This window comes from Antrostomus carolinensis, unplaced genomic scaffold (genome assembly GCF_000700745.2).
Source record: "Antrostomus carolinensis isolate BGI_N321 unplaced genomic scaffold, ASM70074v2 scaffold4841, whole genome shotgun sequence".
NCBI lineage: Eukaryota > Metazoa > Chordata > Aves > Caprimulgiformes > Caprimulgidae > Antrostomus > Antrostomus carolinensis.
This window is the reverse complement of record NW_010294671.1, coordinates 128,094-152,569: the sequence shown is the minus strand read 5'-3', so window position 1 is coordinate 152,569 and position 24,476 is coordinate 128,094. Positions and strand designations below refer to the sequence as shown.

Below are 24,476 nucleotides of genomic sequence, written 5' to 3'. Positions count from 1 at the left end.
TGTCTGTTCTCTGGTATAATAAGGTAGGACTGCTGGGGGATATCAAAGTTGTGCTGCTGCTGTGGTTTAACCCCAGTAGGTAGCTAAGCACCACGTAGCCACTCTCTCACTCCCCCTGCAGTGGGATGGGGGAAAGAATCCCAAAGGTAAAAGTGTGAAAATTTGGGTGGAAATAGAGAGTTTAATAGGTAAAGCAAAAGCTGCATGTGCAACCAAAGCTAAATAAGGCATCTGCTACTTCCCATCAGCAGGTAGGTGTTCAGCCATCTCCAGGAATGCAGGGCTTCATCATGCATAGTGGTTACTTGAGAAGACAAACACCATAACTCTGAACTTCCTCCCTTCCTCCTTCCTCACAGTTTTTATTGCTGAGCCTGGTGTCATATGGTGTGGAACATCCCTTTGGTCAGTTGGGGTCAGCTGTCCCAACTGTGTCCCCTTCCAACTTCTTGAGTACCCCCAACCTACTTGCTGGCAGGGCATATTTAACCCTATCACAGCCAAAACCAGTACTGCTACTTACAAGACTTGAAGGAAACAGAACATAAAAATGAGACTCTTTATCAATTTAAAGGAAACGTAATCTTTGTGATCATGGCTGTGGTCTGAATCTGTTAGAAATGTTCAAATTCAGTGCCCTTGGTATCATTGTGAGATGACCTGAATAGTGAGCAATAAACTTCTGTATTAGAATTCACACTTGAAGATCCGTGCTCAGGAAGTAAAACAGATAGACAATGTCTTATGTCGCTCTTTAAGCCAACAAAGAGTCTATATAAAATGACAGAGGCATTTTTAAGAAAAGAAAGCAAATAATGTTTTTCTAGTTAGCAGGTGACAGTGTGTCCCAAGATAACAAAAGCTTAAGGGGCAGAAACAAGTGTGATTATTAAAGGCTACTGGGTTCTCAGCTCATACAAATTGAATTCTTTCATAGTCTGAAGAGCTATGGAAATCTAGTGAAGAGGGTAGACTGTTGAAATAAAATTAGCATGTAAAGTGATTTTATATATGCAGGAATATAGCCACCAAGTTTGAATTTAAGGAAGAAACCTTATTACTCATCTTGTAAAAGAAGTAATTCTTAAATTCTGTATTTGCTATCACTGACATAAAGGTTCTGCATACGAATAGGGTTTTTTGTGATTGCCCAAAGATACTGGATTATTGAATTGACAAAGATCTGTTCTGTTCTCTCCTGCTTTTTCTTTTATAGGATAACTGATTTAGGAAATATTAAAAGAAGATTGTATTTATCAACAGTCCACAAGGAGTTGTCTGTAACCCCTCTGCATGCAAAAATTCCTCTGTTTATGATCAAGCGCAAAATAGTAGGTACCTTGGGAATATTTCTTGAACTGTGGTTGAGAATGCTTTTTTTATCAGAAATTTTTTATATAAGCTTGTAGACCTGTTGAAATTACTGTTTGATTTAGAATTCAGCTCCTGCCGATTGATGGTACATGCGTATGTATGATATCAGAACTGCTTGCTACTACTACTTTTCTACCCCTCTTCTAACATTAGGAGTTCATTTCCATTTTCTAAGATTAATGCTGTTTGTGTTGTGTTTATCTCACTTCTGCTGTCTACTCGGCCTTTGTAAAGTTCTCTGTGTCCCTGATACTTCTTCATTATAGTGCTCCTGTTCAATGTGTACCTTCTCTTGTAGTGACTTTTTGTTACACTCAGTGGAGCTGCAGGTAGACTGTAGCTGATGGCTACTTTCATGTGCTTCAGGTTTTTCCAGATTCTTATATGTACAAAACAATGTATGTGTCAAGCTGATGAAAATAAAGCAACAGCCATCAGCTTCTCCCTGTTCCCCTCTCCCACGCCCAGCCACAACATATGGTAATAGCTGTCAGGATACAAAACCTGGTGGTTACCCTATAACCTTTGTAAAGACTCAAGTCGCAACTACTGCTTTAAAAAATCATTTGGAGATGAGAATAGTTAGAATTCAATTTTAAAATAGAAGGGGCAGGCACTGATCTCTTCTTTCTGGTGACCAATGACAGGACCAGGGGAAGTGGCAGGAAGATGTGCCAGAGCAAGTTTAGGTTGGACATTAGGAAAAGGTCCTCCACCCAGAGGATGGTGAAGCACTGGAACAGGCTCCCCAGGGAGGTGGTCGTGATCAAGCCTGACAATATTTCAGAAGCATTTGGACAGGGCCCTCAGACATATGGTCTGAATCTTGGGATTGTCCTATGCAGGGACAGGAGATGATCATTGTGGGTCCCTTCCAACTCAGAACATTCTGTGATTCTAAAATACAAGTCTGCCCCAAGACAACTAGATAACAGCATACTTTGCAGCTGTGGGTTTAAGGCTAGACATGAGAGACTATTTTATGAAAACCTCTGAAGTTACAACTTCTTTTAAGATAGTTTAGGTGAAGGCAGCTGTGATAATTTCAGATTTCAGGAGTTTTCTGCTTTGTGGAAAGAACTGCTTGGATTTTTTCAAATGAATATGCATCAGATCATACCTCTGAAGTTGCTGTTAATTCAAGATCCATTGAAATATTATTTTTCTTGAGTGTAACTTCAGTTAGTTGGTCTTGGTGTCAGGCTACAACAAATGTGCCAGGATTAAAGTATGCATTAATGTACCCCAATTTAAATTCAATCAGAATATGAACTTCACTTAGGCATTTTAATTTAGGTAATAAAACATTAATCAGAGATTAATGTCTAAATGCTCTGATCAGTTACAAAATATTTTAATAACATTAACGCTTGACCAACCTTAAAGAGTAGGTCTGTATTTCTTGGTATATATGAATACATATTTGTCTTTTAAATGGTTATCTGCCTTTTTATTGTTGCTTTTACTTAAGGGAGGGAGTATGCAGCTTTCAGTGATTAGATAGATCTTTTACATGGCTCTGATAGTTTAATTTATTGTATACACAAGCTGATCATTATTTTCAGTATAATTGGTTGTGAATAAGGATATAATGTTGTTTGTTCCATCAGTAGAACATGGTTTACATTTTCATATGCTAGCTTCTTGTATTGTATTGTTACAAATGGTGCTGTTTTTTAACCTCAGCAATAGAAATATCAATTATAATTAAATACTGCATTTTCCATTCCATTGCTTGGTGTCTTCAAAACAAGTATTCCTTTCCTTCCACAATTTCATACTTGAAGCTGAATAATAATGTATGCATCTAAATTGTTTTCTGAAAAAATATTTACTATTTGGCACTTAGAAACTAGTACTTTTGCCTTTACTTTATAAGGAAATGAAGCAGGTACAATCATTGTCTTAGTATTATCCCTTAATAAAACTTCAACCCATTGGTCAACTATGTTTTACATATGAGTAATCATATCAAATATATTAGTTTTTCAAATTTAATGGAAATGGTTGTATTTCTCCTCAAGGCCATCTGTTTATTTCCCAGTTATAGAAGATGTGTTAGCATCAGCTCATCCCTTGCTAGATACCAGAATCAATGAGGAGAAGAATAGTTAGGAACACCAGAACTATAAGCATATCTGTTTTTAAACATCAGAGACTAGATGGAAAACTTAAAGCTACAACGAAACTCTTTTGTTAGTTCTTCTGCTTGTGGTATTACTTTTTTTGTATAAAACATCTTTTTTTTTTCTCTAGGAGGATAATGGAATTATAATGTGGTCCACATGCAAAATAGATACCTTTAACTACTCATTTCTGTATTATAAAAACCAGCAATATACAAGTGTTGAATTACATGGAAAAAAAATTGAAACTGAGATAATTTAAAGATCTGCTAGAATAGTACAGGAGAGTGTAGCACATTGGTGTTAATGTTCTAACGGTGTTTCCTGGAAACAAATGGAATAATCATCTCATGAGAATTAAAATATGTATTTAAGCAGGATCTTTAGCAACCTAGGCAGTTTTCATTGATTTGACTTTTGGAAATGTCTTATCAGGAATGGATAATATTTATTTTAAACAAGAAGTAGTTTTAAGATGTTATGGTACACCGGGCTCTTGCCCATACTAGAAATTTGCTGGATAATTTTCAGTGTGGAAGGGATGCAAGGTTTGGAAAGGTCCTTTTTTTATTAATCTCAGAAAGAAAACATAAAAAATCTCCAAATACAGCCTTTGGAGCACTTGAGCTGCAGTAACTTTAACTTTGAATAACATTTTTTTTTCTCCCCAGAAAACCTCCAATAAATGTACTTTCTCACAAGTTATTTACTTAGAAATAGCTGCAAAAGGTATTGTGGAGATGCTACGTAACAGAGCTTACTTGGACTGGCAGTCGCTAGGTCATGTGTACTGATTTGTTTGTATAAATAATTGCTGTAAGTACAAATACAGCAATATCCTTTTTTAAATTATCAAAATGCTATAAATTGTGAATCACAGCCTGTGAGACTCTAATATTCCAGAGAGACTTAATTTACAGAGAACTATACACTAATGCTCTTCTGAAATGATTAGTGTTTGGGTTTTATTAAAGAGTATTGTTTCTCTTTTCTAGTGGTGCAATATGTGTATTGACTTGGTAGCATTCACCAGTGAAATATTCAGAGGAGCTGTCTTCCAGTCTTTGGATGGAATTATTATTTCAGCTAACTGTAAACTGAGAAAGATCTTCACTTTAAAATCCAAGCCACAAGATACAACTGAGGAAGATGGTGTGTTATAATTACTATGTAGTCTTAATCATAACTGTTCATATTATAAAATCAAAAGCTTCTTAGTCATCAGATTGGCAATTTTAAAAATTACATTACTTCATGAGAATTAAAGTGGTAGTAGAATGTATTAAATCCACTAATATTGGACTTTAGGCAAATGAATAAATATATGCTTACTCCTCTGTTTTAAACATTGACTTCCTTAGAAGTATTTTATTGAATAAATTCTGGTAAGATTTATCAAGTAGAGAGCTTTTTTGAATGAGAGTATCTTGTTCTGATAGAAATCAGGTTTTAGCCAAGAAGAGTGTCAAAGGAAAGAAATATTTAAACTTAGCAGCATTTCATGCTTTCTTAATTTTGGATGTTAGCAGCTGATGAAAGATTTCTTCTTTAAATAATCCAAGACAAAACTATAACAAAACAGTATTACATGAAACAGAGCTATGAAATGATCATAAACACCTCTCTGATTTTTAGTCCATGTATCCTAATGTGTCCTTGCTCATTGGGAGAGTAATATTAGTAGCGAGCTGAAAAATGAGAGATAATATTTGTTATAGAGCAAAATATTGGTCAAAGGTTTACCAGTCTCCAAACTAGCATCATAATCCTGAATCATTATTTTCCAAGGGAGAGAACTTCATTCATTGCTGATATTTGCAGTCATAGAGGAGGAATTGAAAAAGCACACCTGGCACTTTCTTATTTTAGAGGAAGCCTAGGTATAGTTCTGCTTTGATTTAATTCAAATTTTGATTTTGTGCCTTTATCCCTCTAATTTTTGAAGGAGGGATAGTTTAGTAGTATTGTAACCTAAACCAATACAGGAGACTGTGTGATCATTGTGATTACTCCTCTCTTTTTTTTTTTGTTGGTGAGGTTGGAAAAAATATTAATTCAAAAAATAACTACAGAGACAATCTGGTTAAGTCTCATCAGAAACTGTAGTTAGAGGCCTCAGTGGCTTTAATTTAATTCTGTCAGTGCATTGTTCTCTTTCTTCTATTCTAAACAGTTTTTGAAATATGCATAAATGTTCTAAATGAATTCCAAAATTCCAAAATGTAGTTAACATAATGAGGAGGCAACTTTAATAAACTGTATGCATGGTAAAATATTTCACTTTTAATTACTGGATTATCAATTCTATGATTATTACACAGCTGGTGGGCATTAGTATTTTCTGTATGCTTATGAATTTCCTTATCTAGGCAAGTCTTAAAATTAGGTTACAGCTCAAGGTTTGGCTGTATTAAAATAACTCTATAATTCATACCAAATTACAGAAAAACAATAGTAGTTTTTTGTTATTATTAACTTTCAGTTAACAATCATGATTTGATAAAGCTTTTTTCATCTCAGATGGCTGGACCAGTTAGTTGGGCTCCACTGAATGCAACGACATTGCAACTTGTAATGAGGGTTGAGTTCTTTACTTAAACCTCCTTGGTGGTGGAAGTAGTGATTTCAAGGTGCAATGTGTGTTATTCTTTCTTAGTAGCTCATATACTGTATGTTTTGCATTCTTGAAATGATAGCAAGTGGCAAGGAGAAACCACATACACTAAGAAATTATTTCTATATGAGATCATTGAGATAGAAGACGAAAGAATGCATCTTCTCTGCCCCATGATATTGAGGAATACAAGCTTGCTATATACCTGGTTTCTGGTCTCCATAGTAATCTTAAGGTTACATGTGGGGTTTTTTATCACTAAGTATTGTCTTACAACAGAAAATAATGTACTGGTTTGGTGAAAAAATAGTTCCTAGCATTTATCTTAGTTAACTAAATGTTCACTACTGAAATATAACATGGGGCACTTGAACCTTTCTATAAGGGTCTCAATACTTGATCCATTATTCATGTTTGGTTTTGAAGTTATGTTTTCTGCTTCTTATCCTTGGAAAAGAGGCTAATATTCATTAGCTTACTATATTCAAGTCTTATAAAATTTGGAATGAATTTGTATCAAAACATCAGGAATTATTCTGACTTTGGAAAGCATTCTTTGTAGCAAATAACTTTCATAAACTCAGTCTATATTGGTTATCAAAGGGAAAGCAGAGACAATTAGATCACATTCTACTATTGCTTGGTGTCACAATAATAGATAGGTTGAGAGCTTTTTAGGTTATCATGCAAGTGTAATGGTGTCCAAAGTTTGGAATTAAAGCCTGTCAAATTCTTTATTTGCATATATGGTGCTTCCCTATTTGCTACTTCAGTCCCACTGATATCAATAACCTTTTCAGATGTTCATTTTGTTTGAAAATCAGTATATTAGTATTAGAATTAAAACTGAGTTGTAATAAAAGTTAACAAAATTTGTTTTTTTTATTCTGTTTTGCTTGCTCACTTGCCGAATCAAAGAAGTTGATTAACTATGGCTATTGTGCATATTTCTTAGTTTAAATGTATTCAAATGTTTTGGCCTAAAAAAAATCACAATATAATTTTAAAATTTACATGCTTATTGTCTTAAAAGTGAACAATTGCAGCAACTTTTTCAAATTACTGTGATCTGTTAAATTGTTATAACAATATGGACTAAAACATATGTAATCTAACATATAAAGTAAGTCAAATTTAATTCTGTTGTGTCATCTGAGTGAAATAAAGCCCGTGTTTTTAATTCTAGATATGTGTGTTGTTCCACATATGCCATCTGAACCCATAGATGTTATTCCTCGAATCTGCCAGCTGAATACAGATGTGCCACAAGTTACACAATTGCTGAACCTCACTAAAATTCACCAGACAGAAATAAAATACAGGAGATATCCAGTAACAGTGCAAGAAGCAGGTATTCTGTTGTATTAAAGTACTGTGAATACAATCTATGCCATGCATTCAAATAATGCATTTTTTTAAAAAAATGCATGTTAAGAGTTCCAGGGTCTTAATATAAAACATGACAACTCTTGGATAGCTATAATGTCATGAGCACATACACATGTCTGTTCTATAGCTTGAGATATCTATATGCAGCCTGTATAATCCTAATTGAAGTGTGGGATTTAGAATAATAATATTTAATGTACATTGAAGTGTGGCTGCTCAGTCGTTACACTTATTTTAAAGTACACGTAGTCTCCTCAGCTTATACTCTGAAAAAGGAAATCTTGTCTTATTGGTGTCTTGGAGTTATTTGAATGTTTCTGTAAACTGAAAGATAAAAAAACATATAGTTTAGATGTTGACAGCATTGCATAGAAGAGATTATTAAGGAAGCTGGGCAGTCATATGCCAAGATATTAACTTGGATAAAAACTAAGAGACAGAAAGCAAACAGAGGATCAAATTTAAAATTTTTGTTATAGATGAGGCTAACAGCAGGATGCCTCAAAGTCTTTTGTTCTAGGCTCTGTATTGTGTATTATAGTTATGAATAATCTCAAAAGCAAAGTGAATAATGTGGGAGCAAAATTTTCATATGATACAGATACTAGATTAGTAAAGAGTGGTACTTCTGAGAGTTTTGGACAATCTCTTATGTAATTCTTCATGAAAACCATTACAGAACAGGTAACATGCAGGAAATGTCACATTTTGCTAAACAAAGTTTCAGGTTACTGTTTTTATTTCTTGTGGACACTGTTGAAAAATTATACAAGACGAGATAAATGTGTAACACAATACCGTGTAAAATCTAGCTTTGATAAATGCAAAGGATTGTATATTGGGGAGAAGTGTTAACTACAGTTAAACTTTAAAGTGTCAATATTAAATGACTCGAGGAAGGAAGGTTATCATCACCATATATAAAGTTCAGTGTAATTCTCAAATTAATATGTAGCTACATTTTAAAAAAACTAAGATACTGGGTAACAGGAAGTTCAAATTAATACGAAATGGAAAAAGTATCAAATCTTTAAATAAATCAGTTTTTTATTGTTATCTGAAATACTTTATACACTACCAGTTAAACCATCTCAGAAGACTTTAGAGACAGAGAAGTGATTCAGAAAGAAGCAGCATTAGTGAAGATATGCTGAAAACATTCAAAATTGGCTTAAGGGAGTTAATAAAGTAACTAGAGATACAAAGTAAGTTGAATAAAAGTTGCTTTTCGTATTGCACAGCACAAAAACAGAAATCATTTGATGTGGTGATGGAGATGAAAATTAAAAACTGATAAAACAAAATACCATGTTACACACAATATGATTTAAATCTGAATTCCACTGCTACAATAAGCTGGTGGAGTAAAGAAATTTGTATGATTCCAAAATCAGTTGGACATCTATATGAGTAAAAGTAATGTCCATGTAATTGCATTTAGCACCAGTAAAAATGTGAACAGAAAATTTAATCTCATACTTCTAGATTTTTCCAACCTTACTCTGGGTACTGTGTTGAAGGTAGATTATTTCATAAATCCCTACTGAAATTATCTTGTGCTAAGAATTTGGTTTTGGCCATTGTTTGAAACTGCATGTTAAACAGATCATTGGCCTGTTCTAGAATAACACTTCCTGTGATTTTATAGTTAAATTATCTGTGTAGGATTTGTAAGCCAAGAATCAGTAGAAACTGAACTGTAGAAGTAAATGCCAACGTTTGAATGTGAAATTGCTTTAAATAGACTTGGATCAGACAATTGACTGCTTTTTATTAAAGCTGCTATTTTGCTTTAAAACTGTGTATTGCTTCCTACCTGGAAAATTTCACTAACACAAATGCCTTTACAGTGCTTAATGTTTTGATTTAAAATTATGAATATCCCTTTAAAACAGTTTTGAGATATATCTTCATTAAATAATAGGAATAGAATAAGAGACATAGATTGTGTTCATTAATGGAACTCTCTAGTTGCAAAATTATTCATAAACAGTAGTGATCTTTAAAATGTAACTTAAGGCAACTGTATAAAGAATTAAATAAATTTTTCAGCTGTTGACAGGCTTTTGTTTGTGATTGAACAAAGTAAGCTTGGCTATTTTTTAAATCAGTTGTTGAGTTTTGAAGACATCAGCTACATTTCCAATGAGGAAACAAATCAATGTAGAAAAGCCCCATATTTTTCAGTAGTTGTACATTTAATTGATTAGAATTCTAAATATGTCAAAAATGTAATTTCCTCACTCCCAGGGTGTTACTGCTTTTGTAAATCCAGTTGCATGTAACTAATCTGTACCCTTTAAAAAAAACAAAACAAAACAAAAACTATTCTGTAGGTCCATTTGCAACAGTAAACATCCTGGAATATGTGCAAGCACTTCTTTAAAAAGAGGGTTATGATGGATTTTAAAATGAGTATATTTTGTATGCTCTGATTCATGTCCTTCATGGGGAACTGATAATTTCACCCCTTTTAAAATGTTGGATTGATTGTTATTTTCAGCTTAAACTTTAGAAGTACATAAACCTCCTACGGCTAGAGCTTAGCAAAATACACAGGTGAAATCCCTCTCTAGAGACACCCTCTTTCCTCTACTCTTTTGTTATGTTATTATTGGTTTCCGTATGAGATGCAACACTAAGCCTTTAAATAATAATTGCAGTGTCTTACTACACTTTTTCATTTTCCCCTTACTCTGTACCACCTTTTACGAGTCATTGATTCATTATACTAGAACAGGGGAGTAGAACATCTTTTGAGAAGGAAGTAGCTCTGAAGTAGCTTAGAAGTGGGCCTGAACAAGCAAATTAGATGAAGAATCCATTTCCAATAAATCTTTGTCAGTGTAGGCAATGTTAGAAGTGGTGCTGTAGGTAAGGATGATTTTTTTATTGCACTGGTTTTAATATTTTCTCAGTCTTGAGGATTCTCATCTTTAGTGTTTGAAATCAGTGAATAATCATATCCACTATTTCTGTAAAAATGCTCTAGAAATACACGTGCAAAGTGTTGACCAAAGGAATCATTAAGGTAAATTACAGGGGATTGGTAAGTATTGGGGAAGTTTAATACTATAAAAGACAGGACTATTACAGCCAACAATAGTATTTAAGGTGTATCTCATGAAACTCTAAAGAAAAATGAACTTTGAAAGTATTTCTTTGAGAACAACCTCGATAATATGAAAAGATTAAGAAAATACTTTTTAAACTTCTTTTCTTCTGCTTTTACCAGAATATGAAAAATACTCAAAGATTTTATCATCTGTACTAAGCTACGATGCTGATGCTTTTTCAAGTTGTTAACTTTTGTTCTCCCTTGATAGGGCTCATTAGTAATGGCAGTCTTTGTCCTATAGCAGCTGAAATTAATAGGAGGGGTTTAAAATTTTTACTTAGAGTAAGACCCTTCATTAATTTATTTATTTAAATTACATTCAGCTTTTCTTTACATGCAAGTAGCATTTTTATAATATTAAAGGACAATATAGTATTTTTAGAGTATTATTGCCCTACAAGCAGTAAAGCCAAAGTTCTGTTGTGAAGTTTGATTATACATTTCCTTTTGAAATAGCAGAGGGAACTCCTGAATTCAGCTTCTCAGTGACTATTCAAAAATCAATACTTCTTGACAGGGTTGTCAAAATATGACAGACTGTAAAACTTAAATTAGTACAATAGTGTGAATGATATATCTAAACAGAAAAATGAATGTTCATCTAAAACAAGACTAAGAGTTTACCTTCTGGATTGCAAAGATATATAGCTATTAGGTATATATAGTGAAATAATTAATGATAACATCATTGGCCTGCATGAAAATGAAATACCTTCTATTTAAGGTTTAACCTTTATTTTTAATCCCATTTTATGAACATAACGTATTCTTCCAGACATGCTTTTCAAATTTCAGAAGCTGGCCTTCTTGAAAATTGAAACTTTGGTATATTTAAGTACATTTTAATTGGAAAATGTTCTTTTTAGCCACTAAACTTTTTGTTTATTTGATAATCAAAAGCCAAAAATATTTTTAGTATCATCCACTTTTTATTACACGTATTATTTCATTATGCCATCAACATGCTGTTATGTGTAGATGTAGGCAATTAATTGCAATCAATTAATGTGTTCATGAAGAGAGATTTTCATGCAAATCAGCTTTTAGACTTAGAGCTAACAACATCCCAAGGTAGTCAGCAAATTAAAGAAATTGATGTTAAACCAAGACAGGTCATCTAATCTTGTGAAATGGCAGCTGTTAGCAGAACCAAATGACACATCAGGAAAAAGGGAAGAAGGTAATGACAGAAAGTGGCTTCTTTTATGCTTATTTGTACAGTAAATTATTATATTTGGTGGCTAATGCATGACCTTCTTTTCTTTTCCTTGATGACACTGGAGATAAAGCTGATTTTGAATTACAATTAAATAATTCTATGAAAAATGCTTAGGAGAATCAACAAAATGCTTTGATTCTACTTAATTGCTTTATGAAGGTGTCAAATCTCTAAAATGAGATAGCAATTTAACACCAAAGTTGTAGCAAGAAAAACTCTTAAGACATTGTAAATTTTAAGTATAAGTTGATGTGAAGATACTCTTTATCAACTGAGGAAAGGAGAATTCACTGACATTGTTGGAGAATTGAAGAGGAAAATATATATTGCATGCAGTTCTGCAACCTTGGTGATAAAATTAATGTGTAACCATTTTATTGTCTTTCCCTTTTAAATTTTTTTCAGAACATTCACCTGCATTCCATGTTTACTTTTTGTTTGTTTTGTTGGTTGGCATTTTCTGTGCTTGAGAATAATTATAAAAGTATCTACATCTTAAACAGTAAAAAAATAAATCATGAAAGAGGTAGAACATTTTAACAGGAATAGAGTATGTTTGCAATATTAGGGCTTAGCCCTGGTAATACAGTAGGTTCAGTAACTTCAAAAAGCAAGCTACACGGAAATAGTTCTCCTCTGAGCTGTGAGTGATACCTTGACAGTCTTACTTCAGTTTTCTTGTGTTGTTATTTATTTATTCTGTTATTTATTAGAGTTGTTTTTTCTTCTTGTTAGAAGTTTTAAAGAAGTCATGCAAAGCAATTCTTTGTTTGTTTATAAATAGCCTGTTTTTAAATAAATATTTAAGTGAAGGAGGTTAGAAATATGTCTATACAATAGACCAAAAGTTTTTTGCTTCTATGTTGATACACTTTTATAAAATGTGCATTTGCAATTCCTACATATTTCTAGGGATTGTGCTATAAAGGAATATTAGTTTTGTGTATATTTAGTATTAATAATTCTTTTATATCAGTTGATTTGTAAAAAGTATTAATATTTATTCTTTAAGTACTGTAAATTTTTTTGAAAAAACTTATTTTTCTTAACTTAGGTAACTTGGGTAATAGAGGACAAGGCAATATACGCAGCAGTAAAACTCAGGATGTATCACATATTGCATTTGGATCAAAGATCCTTGGGCCACCTCCATCTTCAAACAGAAGAGCTGGTACAAAGGTATTTGGAAAGTTAAGGCTTAAATTACAACAAAATTGCTGCAAAGGAAGAGATTGATAAGCAGAGTCATACTCAAGGTTTTTTTCAGAATTGATGTGAGGCTGTGTCTGAAGTGTTGTGTTTGGCTGTGGACCCCCAGTGAAAGAGATACTGGAATGTCTAGTGGAGGGCAAGTAAAATGTTTGGGTGGCTACAGCACATGCCATGGGTTTGTTCAGCCCACAGAAGAGAAGGCTAAGGGAGAATCTAGTTGCTATTTTCAACTAATGCAGGACTGTAGAAAAGACAGGCCCAGATTCTTCTAAGAGATGCCCAGTGAAAGAAGAGGCGGCAGGCCCACACTGAATCAGTGGACCTCTGACTGGGTATAACTGGTATAACCACCGAGTGGTTCTGTACTGGAACAGGGTCATAGGGAGATGGTGGGATTTCAGAACTTTCAAAAATAAAAGCTTGACTGGAACAGCCTGATCTAATTTCAGTGTTAGGCCTACAGAGATCTCTTCCTACTGAAATCACTCTGTGGTTTCTTGTAATTCTTATTTTGAATTTTTTTGTTCTAGACGGCTAAAACTCAGGTGTGTTTGTGTAAATATCTTTCCTTATGATGAGAGCTATGATGCGGAGCAGAAACTGCATTTCAGTGTGCTCTCAGTGGATGATACAGTAGCTCATGTGATGCTGTCAGTTACAATGCCAGGGAAAACAGCTGGTCTCGCTCTGCCAGCAAACAATATGCAGGTTTTAGGCATCTAATTGGGACTGCAACTCCCGGTTTTAACGCTGTGAATAAAGGATCCAGCCAAAGGAAGTAGACTCTTCTGTAGGAAGTCAATTGAAAGCTAAGATGTAAAATGAGATTCCTTTCTCTGAAGAAGAAAGTACTCCTTCTGAGGTCTAGAATAGCCATAAGTTTCACTGTCTTTTTATCCAGATAGTGAATTTTAATTTTGCCTTGTTCTCCTTTCACTCAGTGAAAAAAACCAAACAAATCAAAAACACTGCCTGTTATTAGACTGTAAAGACTGAAGATACCATGCAGAACTGTACCTACCATAAAGTTTCCTGAAAAGATAATATTTCTAAAAATATATATTTGGGAACATTTATTTGAAAAATAAACTTAATTCAAAATGTGTGTTTACCTTTGATTATTTTGAAAGCTGTTATGTTTTTGTCTTTCATTAAGAAAATAATGTCTTTCAAGGTAACAAAGACCTGCAGTAGCAAAAGTAATAGATCACGCCGACTTCGAAGTTCAGGAAAGGGAACTGAAGCTGTACAAGACACTGAGAGACTGGAGCTATCGTTCTCACCACACAATGATCCTGTAGATCAAGGAGGCAAAAGAAATACTCACCAAACAACTGAAGATGTATGTCAAAATGGTAAGAGCATAAAGCAAAGAATATGTAAAGAGTTCACAAACTGTCAAAATTTTTGCATGATTCTGACTTCAGAGTGTAAGACTGAATTCTCCATTTTTTCTAATACTTTATCTACCTTGTTAATTACTGAAGAGGTTTATATTAAATCATGGCTTATTCTCCTGTATGAGCTTGAATAAATGCTCGTTCTCTCTGCAGGTATTTGTATTGTGTTTGAGCCAGGGATCACCACCTGCTGCCAGTAGCCACAGGTTATAAACAGTCCGCTTTCCCTCGTGCCGTGTATGTAACTGGGCTACTGCAGGAATTCTTGATTATTTTGCAGACTTTTGCAAGCCTGTTTTTTATAACTTCTTGTGCTGTTTGGAAGATGTTTGTATCCCAGGACAATGCTCTGTGTGCTGTTTTTCCATGCCTCAAGTAAGAAAAACAAACATGAGTGTTCACAGGCATTTCATAAACTGCTGGGTTGTATTTCAGACCCTGCAATTCAGAGTCAGAAAACCTCTGAGAGTGGAAGAGCAGATTTTCGGCTCGCCTCACCACAAGGACCATCAGCAGACAAGAACAGTCATAGACCATTATCTGCAAAAAATGCAACGAAAAGCACATGGGAGAGAACCAGTGGTATGGTGCTCATTTTATGTTATTTTACATCTCAGTTGTGTGATGTGGGGGACTATCTGTTGTAAATTTCAAAGGACCCACAAGCAGTTCACATAAAATATAAATGTCTGTGTTGTGGGAGATTATGGAAATCAAACACCCTGCAACAGAATTGCTTTTGAGCATTGATAAAGATTTGCAGGATTAAGCAGAGTACCAGAGCAGTGAATGAATAAAAACCAAAAAATTCCATCCTCTTATGATTAAAGGGAGAGAAGTAAAAATAATTTATTCTTTAAATCCCTATTAAATTTAACACTAAAAACTCCAAACATCAAATGTACCATAATTTTTACTTGTCCCAGATAAGTTTAGGATATTAATTATGGTTCCCACATAATAGCAGTTTTGTTTTTAATATTCAGTGGTGAGTTTTCTTTTCCTCTTTCTTCTTCACAGAAAGACACCTCAGTTCATGGTTTTTTTTCCCTTTCACACCCATCTCCCAAAAGGTGTGGAAATTCTTTGTCATACAGTGTCAATCAGCTTGCTTGGCACATGTCTGGAAAGTACATTATTGTGGCAAAAATAGCTCTTGTCTCTATGAAAAAGTAGTGTTCCTTTCTATTAAAAGGTATAGCCACTGAGTTGTAAAGTGGGCAGACTACTCAAGTCTGCTTGAAATTTACCAAAGAAATGTTACTTCACATTGACTTATTTCCATTTTGTTTAATCTTTGGGATTTTTAGAAGCAATTATATACTATGACAAAGTCAGTAATCCATAGTTGCTGTTATGGGTTTCATAATTTGACTGAAACAGATGCAAGATGATAAGGCAGGTAGAGCCTTCTGGAGAATTTGTAAATTACTTCCTATTTACCTGAATTTTGAGGATTCTGAGGCAGGAATCACTGTTTTACTACTTCATCTACAAGACCAGGGTCCCTATCTAATGCTAGAATTTCAGAAAAATGAATCAACACTTGTTTTTTTATGTAAATATAAGTGATATGAAAGGACAGAGACTTAGAGCAGTAGACTGTAATGTCTCAATGCCCTGGTGCAAATTCAGAAGCAGAGAATTGAGGAAGAAAACTATGTATAAACACTGGTATTTTACTGTTTGTGTTAGTGAGAGTGAAAACTGTTTATATAGTCTTAAGTGTGTATACAAGCAGATGAAGTCACCAAGTGACTTTGTAAGTTACAATTTTCCAAATGTGGGGGTTTCTCATTCTGATTGATTGGCACTGGTAACTCAGTTTGCAGATTTCAGTTTCTTTTCAATATGTGAAGGTGTCTAACTATATGTATATGACTTAATGGTTTCTTTATCCTGTAGTACTGGATTCATCTGTGTTGAAGAGCTTCCTATAGGCAACCTATTCATCAAGGAAAGTCCTCTTCTATCCTCTATTCTGAATTTCTTCCAAAGTCAGATAAACTTGATCTCAGAGAATGATAGGCATGATAGAGAAGAGAAAGAAATTCAAAAGTAGAAACATCTATTAAAAAAAATGAGGAATCTGTGTAATTTTAAATAAAGTTACACCTTTCAGCATATACATCTGCATAAAATACTGTACAAATTTACAAAGGAAAGTGTACACTGGTGTTATCAGATGAGAGAACAAAAACACTTCTACCTGTTTCTTACCAAACCGTTTGACATTTGTGTTCATATTTTAAGAATAAATACCTTTCTAATAAAAGCAAAGAAATTATGATTTCTGTGATAACTTGTGTTGTAGCTGCAGTTCATGTGCACTGTAAGGATTGTAACCCCATCAACCTCAGGAATTATGTTCTCATCAGGAAACCCAACAACTTGTCCCATAGTAAACAACCACAAGCTTGGTTCAGTGGTGGTGGCTCAGCCAAAATAATAGTCCTGACACTTCTGACAAAGTGTTAATGTACCTACACCTATGACAAGTCATTGGCACATTCTCCAAGCAAGCGCAAGCTTGCGTGGTATCTGGCTCTCCATTTATACTGTGGTCTAAACAAGTTATATCAAGAAGAATCTATTGTACACTATTCTATTCTATTCTTATCACCAGGCATTTAATATTCTTGAGCCCTGTGCCACCATATCCTATGGTGATCTTGGGACAGCATGGCACTTGTTCTGCCATTAGCTTGAGTAAATATTAATTTAAATTTCTGCAGGGGAGGGCAGTTTTTATAGGTGACTGGTGATCTTATTACCTTAGAGGTTAGTCACTACTATTAATATCTTTTAGATTTATTATACAGCTCAAATCAGCATGTCTTCTGTAGCAGATGTGCAGTACCTTTACAAAGGTAAATTGCTTTTAAGCATGGGAAAAAGTAAAATGAGTGAGCACTGTTTATAGTTTGCCAGTCTTATTTATGCAATGCTGAAACCTTCATTAAAATATTAGGCTGCAATTAGAAGCTTTAGTATAAGTCTGACTGTGTAGAAGAACTAATTAGATGTTTAGGTGATCATTCTTGCATTTACCTTGTTTGCTGCAATGTTGTGATTACATAGTAATTTGCATATTTGCTAAGAAGGTACTCCAAATTGTTCATTACAATTGACATGGAAATGCTAAGTTAAAAAGAAATTCCAGTATAGTTTGTGGTGGAGAGATAATAGGATTTGGTTTGGTCCAAGACACCCCATGTTTTTCACTGGTAGAGTATTAACAAAATGCTACACTAACTACAGGTTACAGAAGCTGCTGAACTCCATAGCCAGCATAAAATTTCATGTTAAAGCCTCACAGACTTTTCTGTCTTCCCTGTGCATATTTCATTAAGAATAGATACTGTGGTATACAAATTAATATTTACATTTAGCTTATTACTAACCCAAGTATATTCAACATCTCTGGAAACAAATGTCGTTCTTTATGGAGAATGTTAGCCTAAAAAAGCAGAATATTCGGGCTAAATATTATGCAGACACTAAATCTTTTATTCCAATTGCCTGCCTAACAAAAATATGTTATCAGAGGAGTGTGACGTTGTCTTGAGTGATGAAAGACAGGAGAATTCTGCTCTAGTATCCTCCTTTGAAAAACTTGTAGTTATTGATCAGCATGAAAGGTCATTTGGTTTATGCAAGTTAAGAGTGGTTCTTAAAAATTTTGAATAGTCTCACTCATTTCTTGGGGGTCTTGAAAAAACTAGTCCAAAATATTTGCAACATAAATGGTATTACTTACATGTTCATGTCTTTTATTAATTAAAATATTTACAAAATAGACTTTTTATGCACAATAGACAATCATCTGCTAGATTTTTTTAAACCACCATGATTGTCTAATATAAAGAGTTTACTTGAAAAGCCTTGGAGCTTCTGACTATAGATGTTCTTCATGTAGAAATTGAAAAATAGTCTCCTCTGGCACAAGGAAGTGCAAGCCATGAATGTAGAAGTGTTTTCACTGGTTCCTGGTGCAAACAACTGTTTAGGATATTAACTGGAGTTTGGTATCTTACTCAGTAAGACAGCTATTTCTCCTTGTGTTCTTATTGTTCTTTATTTTGCCTTCATATATCATGGTTCAGACTTCCCCCCTCCACCCCCCCCAAAGCTGCTGAATCTGCCTGAAATCATTATTATATCTTAACAAAACTAAAAAGAACAGAATACCATTGCAAACGTACTGTCTTCTGTGATAGCAAGCATTTTATTATTGCAGTGCTACTTTATTATTACATTTTTAGTATTTTTTTTATTGAGGCTCTTTTAATGCAGTTGGTGGTAACTTTGTTTTATGGAGCCAGAAAGTTTCAAGATCTAGTGAATACTCCACACCACAGTACCTTTAATGAAGATAAGGGAGTATTGCATACTTGAGCAATTCTCCTTTTCTCAGATGCTATTTGAGATTGGTTTTAATCAATCAAGTTGACATTTTTTTTTTTCTATACCATCATTCCAAACAGTAAACTATAAGTTAACAATCAGAGTATAAAAATGACCTTTTCATGTTTATCTGGTGCACTCAATCTTTAAATCCATTTCTATAGTTTGTTTGTTTTAAAATTGGCAGATTAGTACTGCCTGTATTCAGGGAAACTTGGTGAAACAGATATCTTCATACATTTTTCGTGTCACGCTATTTTTCATCAAAGCTGCAGTTTGAAATTGAGATTTAAACCATGAGTTCTGGACATAAAAGAAAGTATAGAATTTCAGCAATAAAGAAGGAGCAGATTGTAATATTATGAACTTTCCACCAACTATGTGATTTTTTTTTTTTAAATATCAGCCACAAAAAATGCCTATAGAAAAAAAAAAAAAAACAATAGCCAAATTTAGTAAAATGTTTTCCTAGAATGGAACAGTTTCAAATCTTAATAGCTAAATAGTTTACAATTTTCAAATTGCAGGCTTGCAGTATATCATAGATCGTAGCCTGAGGATTTTTTGACCTGTGATCTGGAAATGTTTTGATTAATCTTGACTCACTTAGAAAGCAGCCTAATCTTTTTCATTGCATCCTCGTCATTCTTCCAAGTGTATAAATCTGACAAGCAGAATGTTTCTATATTAGAAAACCTTATTATGCTGTGTAACTTCTTGGGGGGGAGGAAGTGTGATCAGGGTAAAATATAATTTAAATATGTCATTAAAATAAACATTATACGTTTCAGATGAACGGTTGTTTCCAGAAAGTTTGACTGAGAGTATTCAGTTGGATTGGAGTGAGCAGTTCGTAGCTACTGAAGATTCAGCCTGCCATAATTTAGCATCACCACAGAATGCCTCTGACCATCACAGCAATGAAACAGGCAATCACCAAGTGAATAATAAAGAGATTTTCACATTTTCATCAAGACCTCGATCAGCTCCTCATGGGAAGTCTCCAAACATGTCACCAGAATCTTGCATTTTCCCTTTGGATCTGAAGCAAGACAGTACCAGCGTACATGGGAAAACTCAAATTGAAGATAACTTTCAAGGAGCTGACAGCAGTAAGGAGGTAGGCCACTTGGTACATGTAATTCTTGATAAAGTAGTCTTCATCCTAAAGCTCCTAGGATGAGATTCTGTCTTCAAGCTAGACAGAGAGGATAAATCATCTTTTCCTCGTATACATACTGGTGGATTTGTCTTTGTCAGGTTGCTGTGTCTAACTGGATACATGAGTGAAAATGCAAATATACCCTCTGTAACAAGTGGTCAAAAAAACCCTAACTCTGTCAGCCCCTATGCTAGCAGAGAGATGTCAGTGTAGTGCATCATCACAATAAAAAAGATTTTAGGAAAGCCTGCATTATAGATTTGAGCGAAATGTAAGTCCGTTATGGTAGAGCAAGAGTGCAGTAAATAAGGCTTCATTGTGCCTTTTAAAACTGTAAGCAGAGGCTGTTTTGCTCACCAACACTGTCAAAAGTGAATAAAGAGATTTCAGCTTTTTAATGTCACTTGATGATTGGTATTTCTGCTTTATATCCTGTCTGAGCTGTTTCAGCATTGCTCTTTTGCAATATGGAAATCTTTCTGCAATAAAATTAATGAATGAAAAGAAATAGTTTTTTAACAAATGTATCAGCTGACACTATATAAAAATTAACTAAGTTGTCAGTGCACTGAATAGTTGCATTGTGTCATTACAGTAACTGCTAAAAGTTTCAACCTTTATGAACATTCTAGGAATTTCATTATTAATTATAAAATCTGTTTCTCATTCTAATGAGCTGAAAATAAAATGCAGTCAAGTTGCATAATAGCATATACATGTACACATATGTACGTATATGTAATAGGTGGACTGAACAGAAGTACTGCTCTATATTCTTTATTTCTAAGAAACAAAATTGCTGATGCTAATTATAAGAAATACATTTTTTCCTAATTTTTTTCTGTAATTATGGGTATTTTTCCATTATTAGGGACGGTGTATTATTTTTTTAACATAAACCCATAAGACTATTTCAAACAAAATTTCCGAATTAAATTGGTTTTAGTCAGCTTAAAAGTTCATGAGCTCGGGATAAAGTTCGGGATACCGTTCTGAAAATACCCAACTTTTTGGATTTCAAATGATTTCTTTGTCTATTATGCTCCTGAAAAGCCAGAGAGGTTACTGTAGAAGCTAGGTTAAGAAAATATTTCCATAACATAAGAACTACAGAAGCTTTCCAGCACTATGATTTACTCAGTTTCAATAGTTTCCAATTTGATTCCAATTTTTTTTATTTTTTGGAGGGTGAGTATTCTAGCCCTGTGTAAAGATACAAAGTAAAGGCCACGCTATGGTAAGTGAATGAAAATAAAGTGTCTTTTAAAACACAGTGCATATGGCGTACTTAACTGATGAACTAATAAAGCAAGACAAATTTATATAAATTAATTTAAAAAACCTGAATTAATCATTGAACTTTGCTGGTGCTTAAGTCTTTATTGAAGAAGATAGATGACCTTCCATGCCACTGTAATACCCCAGAGATCCAGTGCCAAGCGCGAAAAGAGAAAGCAGTAGCCAAGTACTCCTGCTTTTACAGCACAAGAATGTTGAGGCACAATATTAATGGCCATTCTGGGCCATTGATGCAAGAGAGACTGATAGAAGATACCTGTCTTCTTTAAAAAACATTTAAAGTATTATATAAAGCAAAAACTTTTCTTTGACTGTGTACCAGAGGTGTGCTAGGGAGCAGCCTTTGTTTCATTCATTACCTTTGGATGCAAACTGCTTTAAATAGTATCAGCACTGCAGCCAGAGATGCATTAGACTTCCAAAGCTAGAAGATAATTACATTAAACAAATCTACAGTGTGCTAACAAATTATCAAGAGTTTTTTTTTTTTCTCAGTCTAACTAGTGCATTAGTAATTCATAGTTAAGCCTTTCTTTCATGTCAAAGAAGTCATTGAACCAACAAATTACTTAGCAGTCATATTTTGCCCATATTCCTCTTCTTCCTTGTACAGATATATTCTGTGTTGCTTCTTGAAGTCAGCTTTATACTGATAGCCTGGATACATGTTTAATATTCAGATTGCTCTACTTTGTATTACTGAAGTAAACTAAAAACCAGTTTCACTTCAAGCACTGAACATACCGGAAAGAGGATCCTAGAAAAGCTGTGATAGCTGAACTTTAAATACTGTCTATTTTAGCACAGTTTAAGGTACCTTTGCAAAATTACCAAAATTCTTATTGCCCAACCATAATATGTTTCCCAGTTTACTTCACTTATATGGCAAAATATTTATACGACTAAGTTATGCTGAATCTTGCAGTGCTTTTTAAAAGTACATGTTAGTCTTGCATGCTGAAACAAGGTGTACATTGTTACAGTTTTTTACACGATTAATGTTTCTCAGGATCACTGGATTACAGCTTTCTTTGACATTCAAATACGTTATGTTTGTGTATAGCTCACATGGATATGTACACATTTGAACTGTATCAAATAAGATAGATATCTCAACCTTTTACATTTTAAATAATTGCATAATGAGCATAAATTTTCTTTCTCCTGGAAAATACTAGTAAAACTTAGTTTTAATTAAAAAAAAAAAAAAAAAAAACTTTGCATATCTTTGTAGTTTAAATATCTCAGACTGGTAAAAAGTCTGAAAGTTCCAAAAGTTTTCCTTGCGTGTTTTATGTCACTGCATCATGAATTTAAAAGATTACAGATAAAGGGGCTAAATCACAATTTCATCCTAGTCTACGTTTGAAGTTAGTGGAGCTGCAAAGGAGAACTATGTTATTTTTTATTGAACCTGTGGAAAATCGGTATTATCTACAAAAAATACTTAATTGTAAAATATAAGAGACAGGTTATGCATCAAGTTATATTTCAAATAAGTGAACATGTACTCTCTTTGTGTCAGATATGCACAATAACTAGGCTAGAGTTACACAGTTTAGGTAACTTGTCTTTTGAGTAGGAAATGCTTCAGCCTACAAACTGAAAACAGCAAGTGTTTATAAATTCCCTTTATTGGTTACCAATTAGTCACTGAAATAGTTCAATGTTGTTATTCAATTATCAGAGTAAAAAAATCAGTAAAGGATAAAATTACTGCTTCTCTTGGAACCATTCACCATCAAGTGACTTAATTTTGTAATTATATGAGTGTCCATGCTTTCAGCTCAAATTTCTGTCTGAGACTTTGTATAATTAAGCTTGTCATGGCAGCATTTACGGATTGTGTCAAGCCCAGAGCAAAACCAAGAATTTACTGATTGCAAGAGTTGTGTGACTGTGGCAGGTGTGACCAAATGTCACATAGTGCTATTAAAAATGCTGCTTTAAGTTTGTTACACTTAGTGAAGCTTTCAATGAAGAAAATGAGAATTTTTCTGTCCTTTTACTATTCAAAGAGTAAAGGAATAAGATTAAATAAGATAATGTATCCTAACAAAGGCTGATAATTTACTCTGATACCTCAGTATTAAAGCTCAGTGTACAAAGGGACTATATCCCACCTGCTCCTAGTACGTGGCCCTCTAGAGTCATTAGAATAGTCTTAAAATTGCAGCACAGCAAGAGCAATCAGTTTTATGTATCCAAAACTGCCCATCTGCATGTTCTTTCAAGGAATACAATACATCAGTGGAAGTGCTCGTTCCTCAGGAAAATAATTCTCATCTTCAGTTTACATGTGCTGCACTATAGTTAATCAAGCAGACTTTATTGATGTTTTTGGCACCATTTAATGGTTTAGTATTTAACAAATTATTCTAGAACCTAAAAGTGTATGACTGAAGAGATATGGAATGGTGAGAGGGATTTAAGCTTCAGATAAATCAAACTTATCCATTTGTCTTTAATGTGTGGAGAAAAAAGTACTGTGTTTTCTTAGTAATCTTCCATCTGAAGTTAACCTAACTTAATATGGGTTTCCAGCACAGATTTTAAGATAACTTATGGTAAATACAAATACATGAAAGAGAGAGAAATACAGATTTGCGTTTCAAGGAGATTACTAAGTGAGGGAATAAAACTATAAACTTCCAAAATGTGTATTATTAATAAAATTGAGGGATTATTTTCTTGAATGTGCATTTCATTCTGTGTAGTCTAGTCCTGGACACACTGAAGTCAGTAACAAACTTGAATCACTTTCATTTGCAGTAGTACTGCACCTTGGCTATGAGAGGTATTTTGAAGATTATATTTCTAGTATCTCACTGAATCTTGCAGTATATACTGCCTTACATCCAGTGTGGTAGCGTATGACAGAGGAACAGCATGATGAGATGAAGATGAGGCCTCTCTCATCCTTTCTTCCTTGAGAATGAGAACATTCAGGCAAACACTAGATATGCTTCCACATTATTTTTCTTTCCATGTGTTTGGACTTGCTGTTTGTTGCTGAGGTGAGATATGAGTGAACACCGTGCACTTGATCCATGGGATATTTTGCAGAAACATTGTTAAAAGCATGAATATAAGGTTAACAGACTAACCTCCAAAATTCTTAAGGTATTCAAATGGTACTGAATATGATATTCAATG

The 24,476-nt window shown here is 33.9% G+C and overlaps 1 protein-coding gene across 1 annotated transcript in view; it reads left to right on the top strand.

Moving 5' to 3' along the window:
* Positions 1-24,476, top strand: part of CFAP20DC (CFAP20 domain containing) — a 68,763-nt gene that overhangs the window by 12,239 nt on the left and 32,048 nt on the right. The window contains exons 5-12 of the mRNA XM_029087403.1: positions 1,217-1,331; positions 4,496-4,652; positions 7,301-7,465; positions 12,895-13,030; position 13,084; positions 14,227-14,407; positions 14,888-15,034; positions 19,651-19,979. Of these exons, the coding sequence (XP_028943236.1) occupies positions 1,217-1,331; positions 4,496-4,652; positions 7,301-7,465; positions 12,895-13,030; position 13,084; positions 14,227-14,407; positions 14,888-15,034; positions 19,651-19,979 (1,231 nt within the window). The remainder of the gene's footprint in view (positions 1-1,216; positions 1,332-4,495; positions 4,653-7,300; positions 7,466-12,894; positions 13,031-13,083; positions 13,085-14,226; positions 14,408-14,887; positions 15,035-19,650; positions 19,980-24,476) is intronic.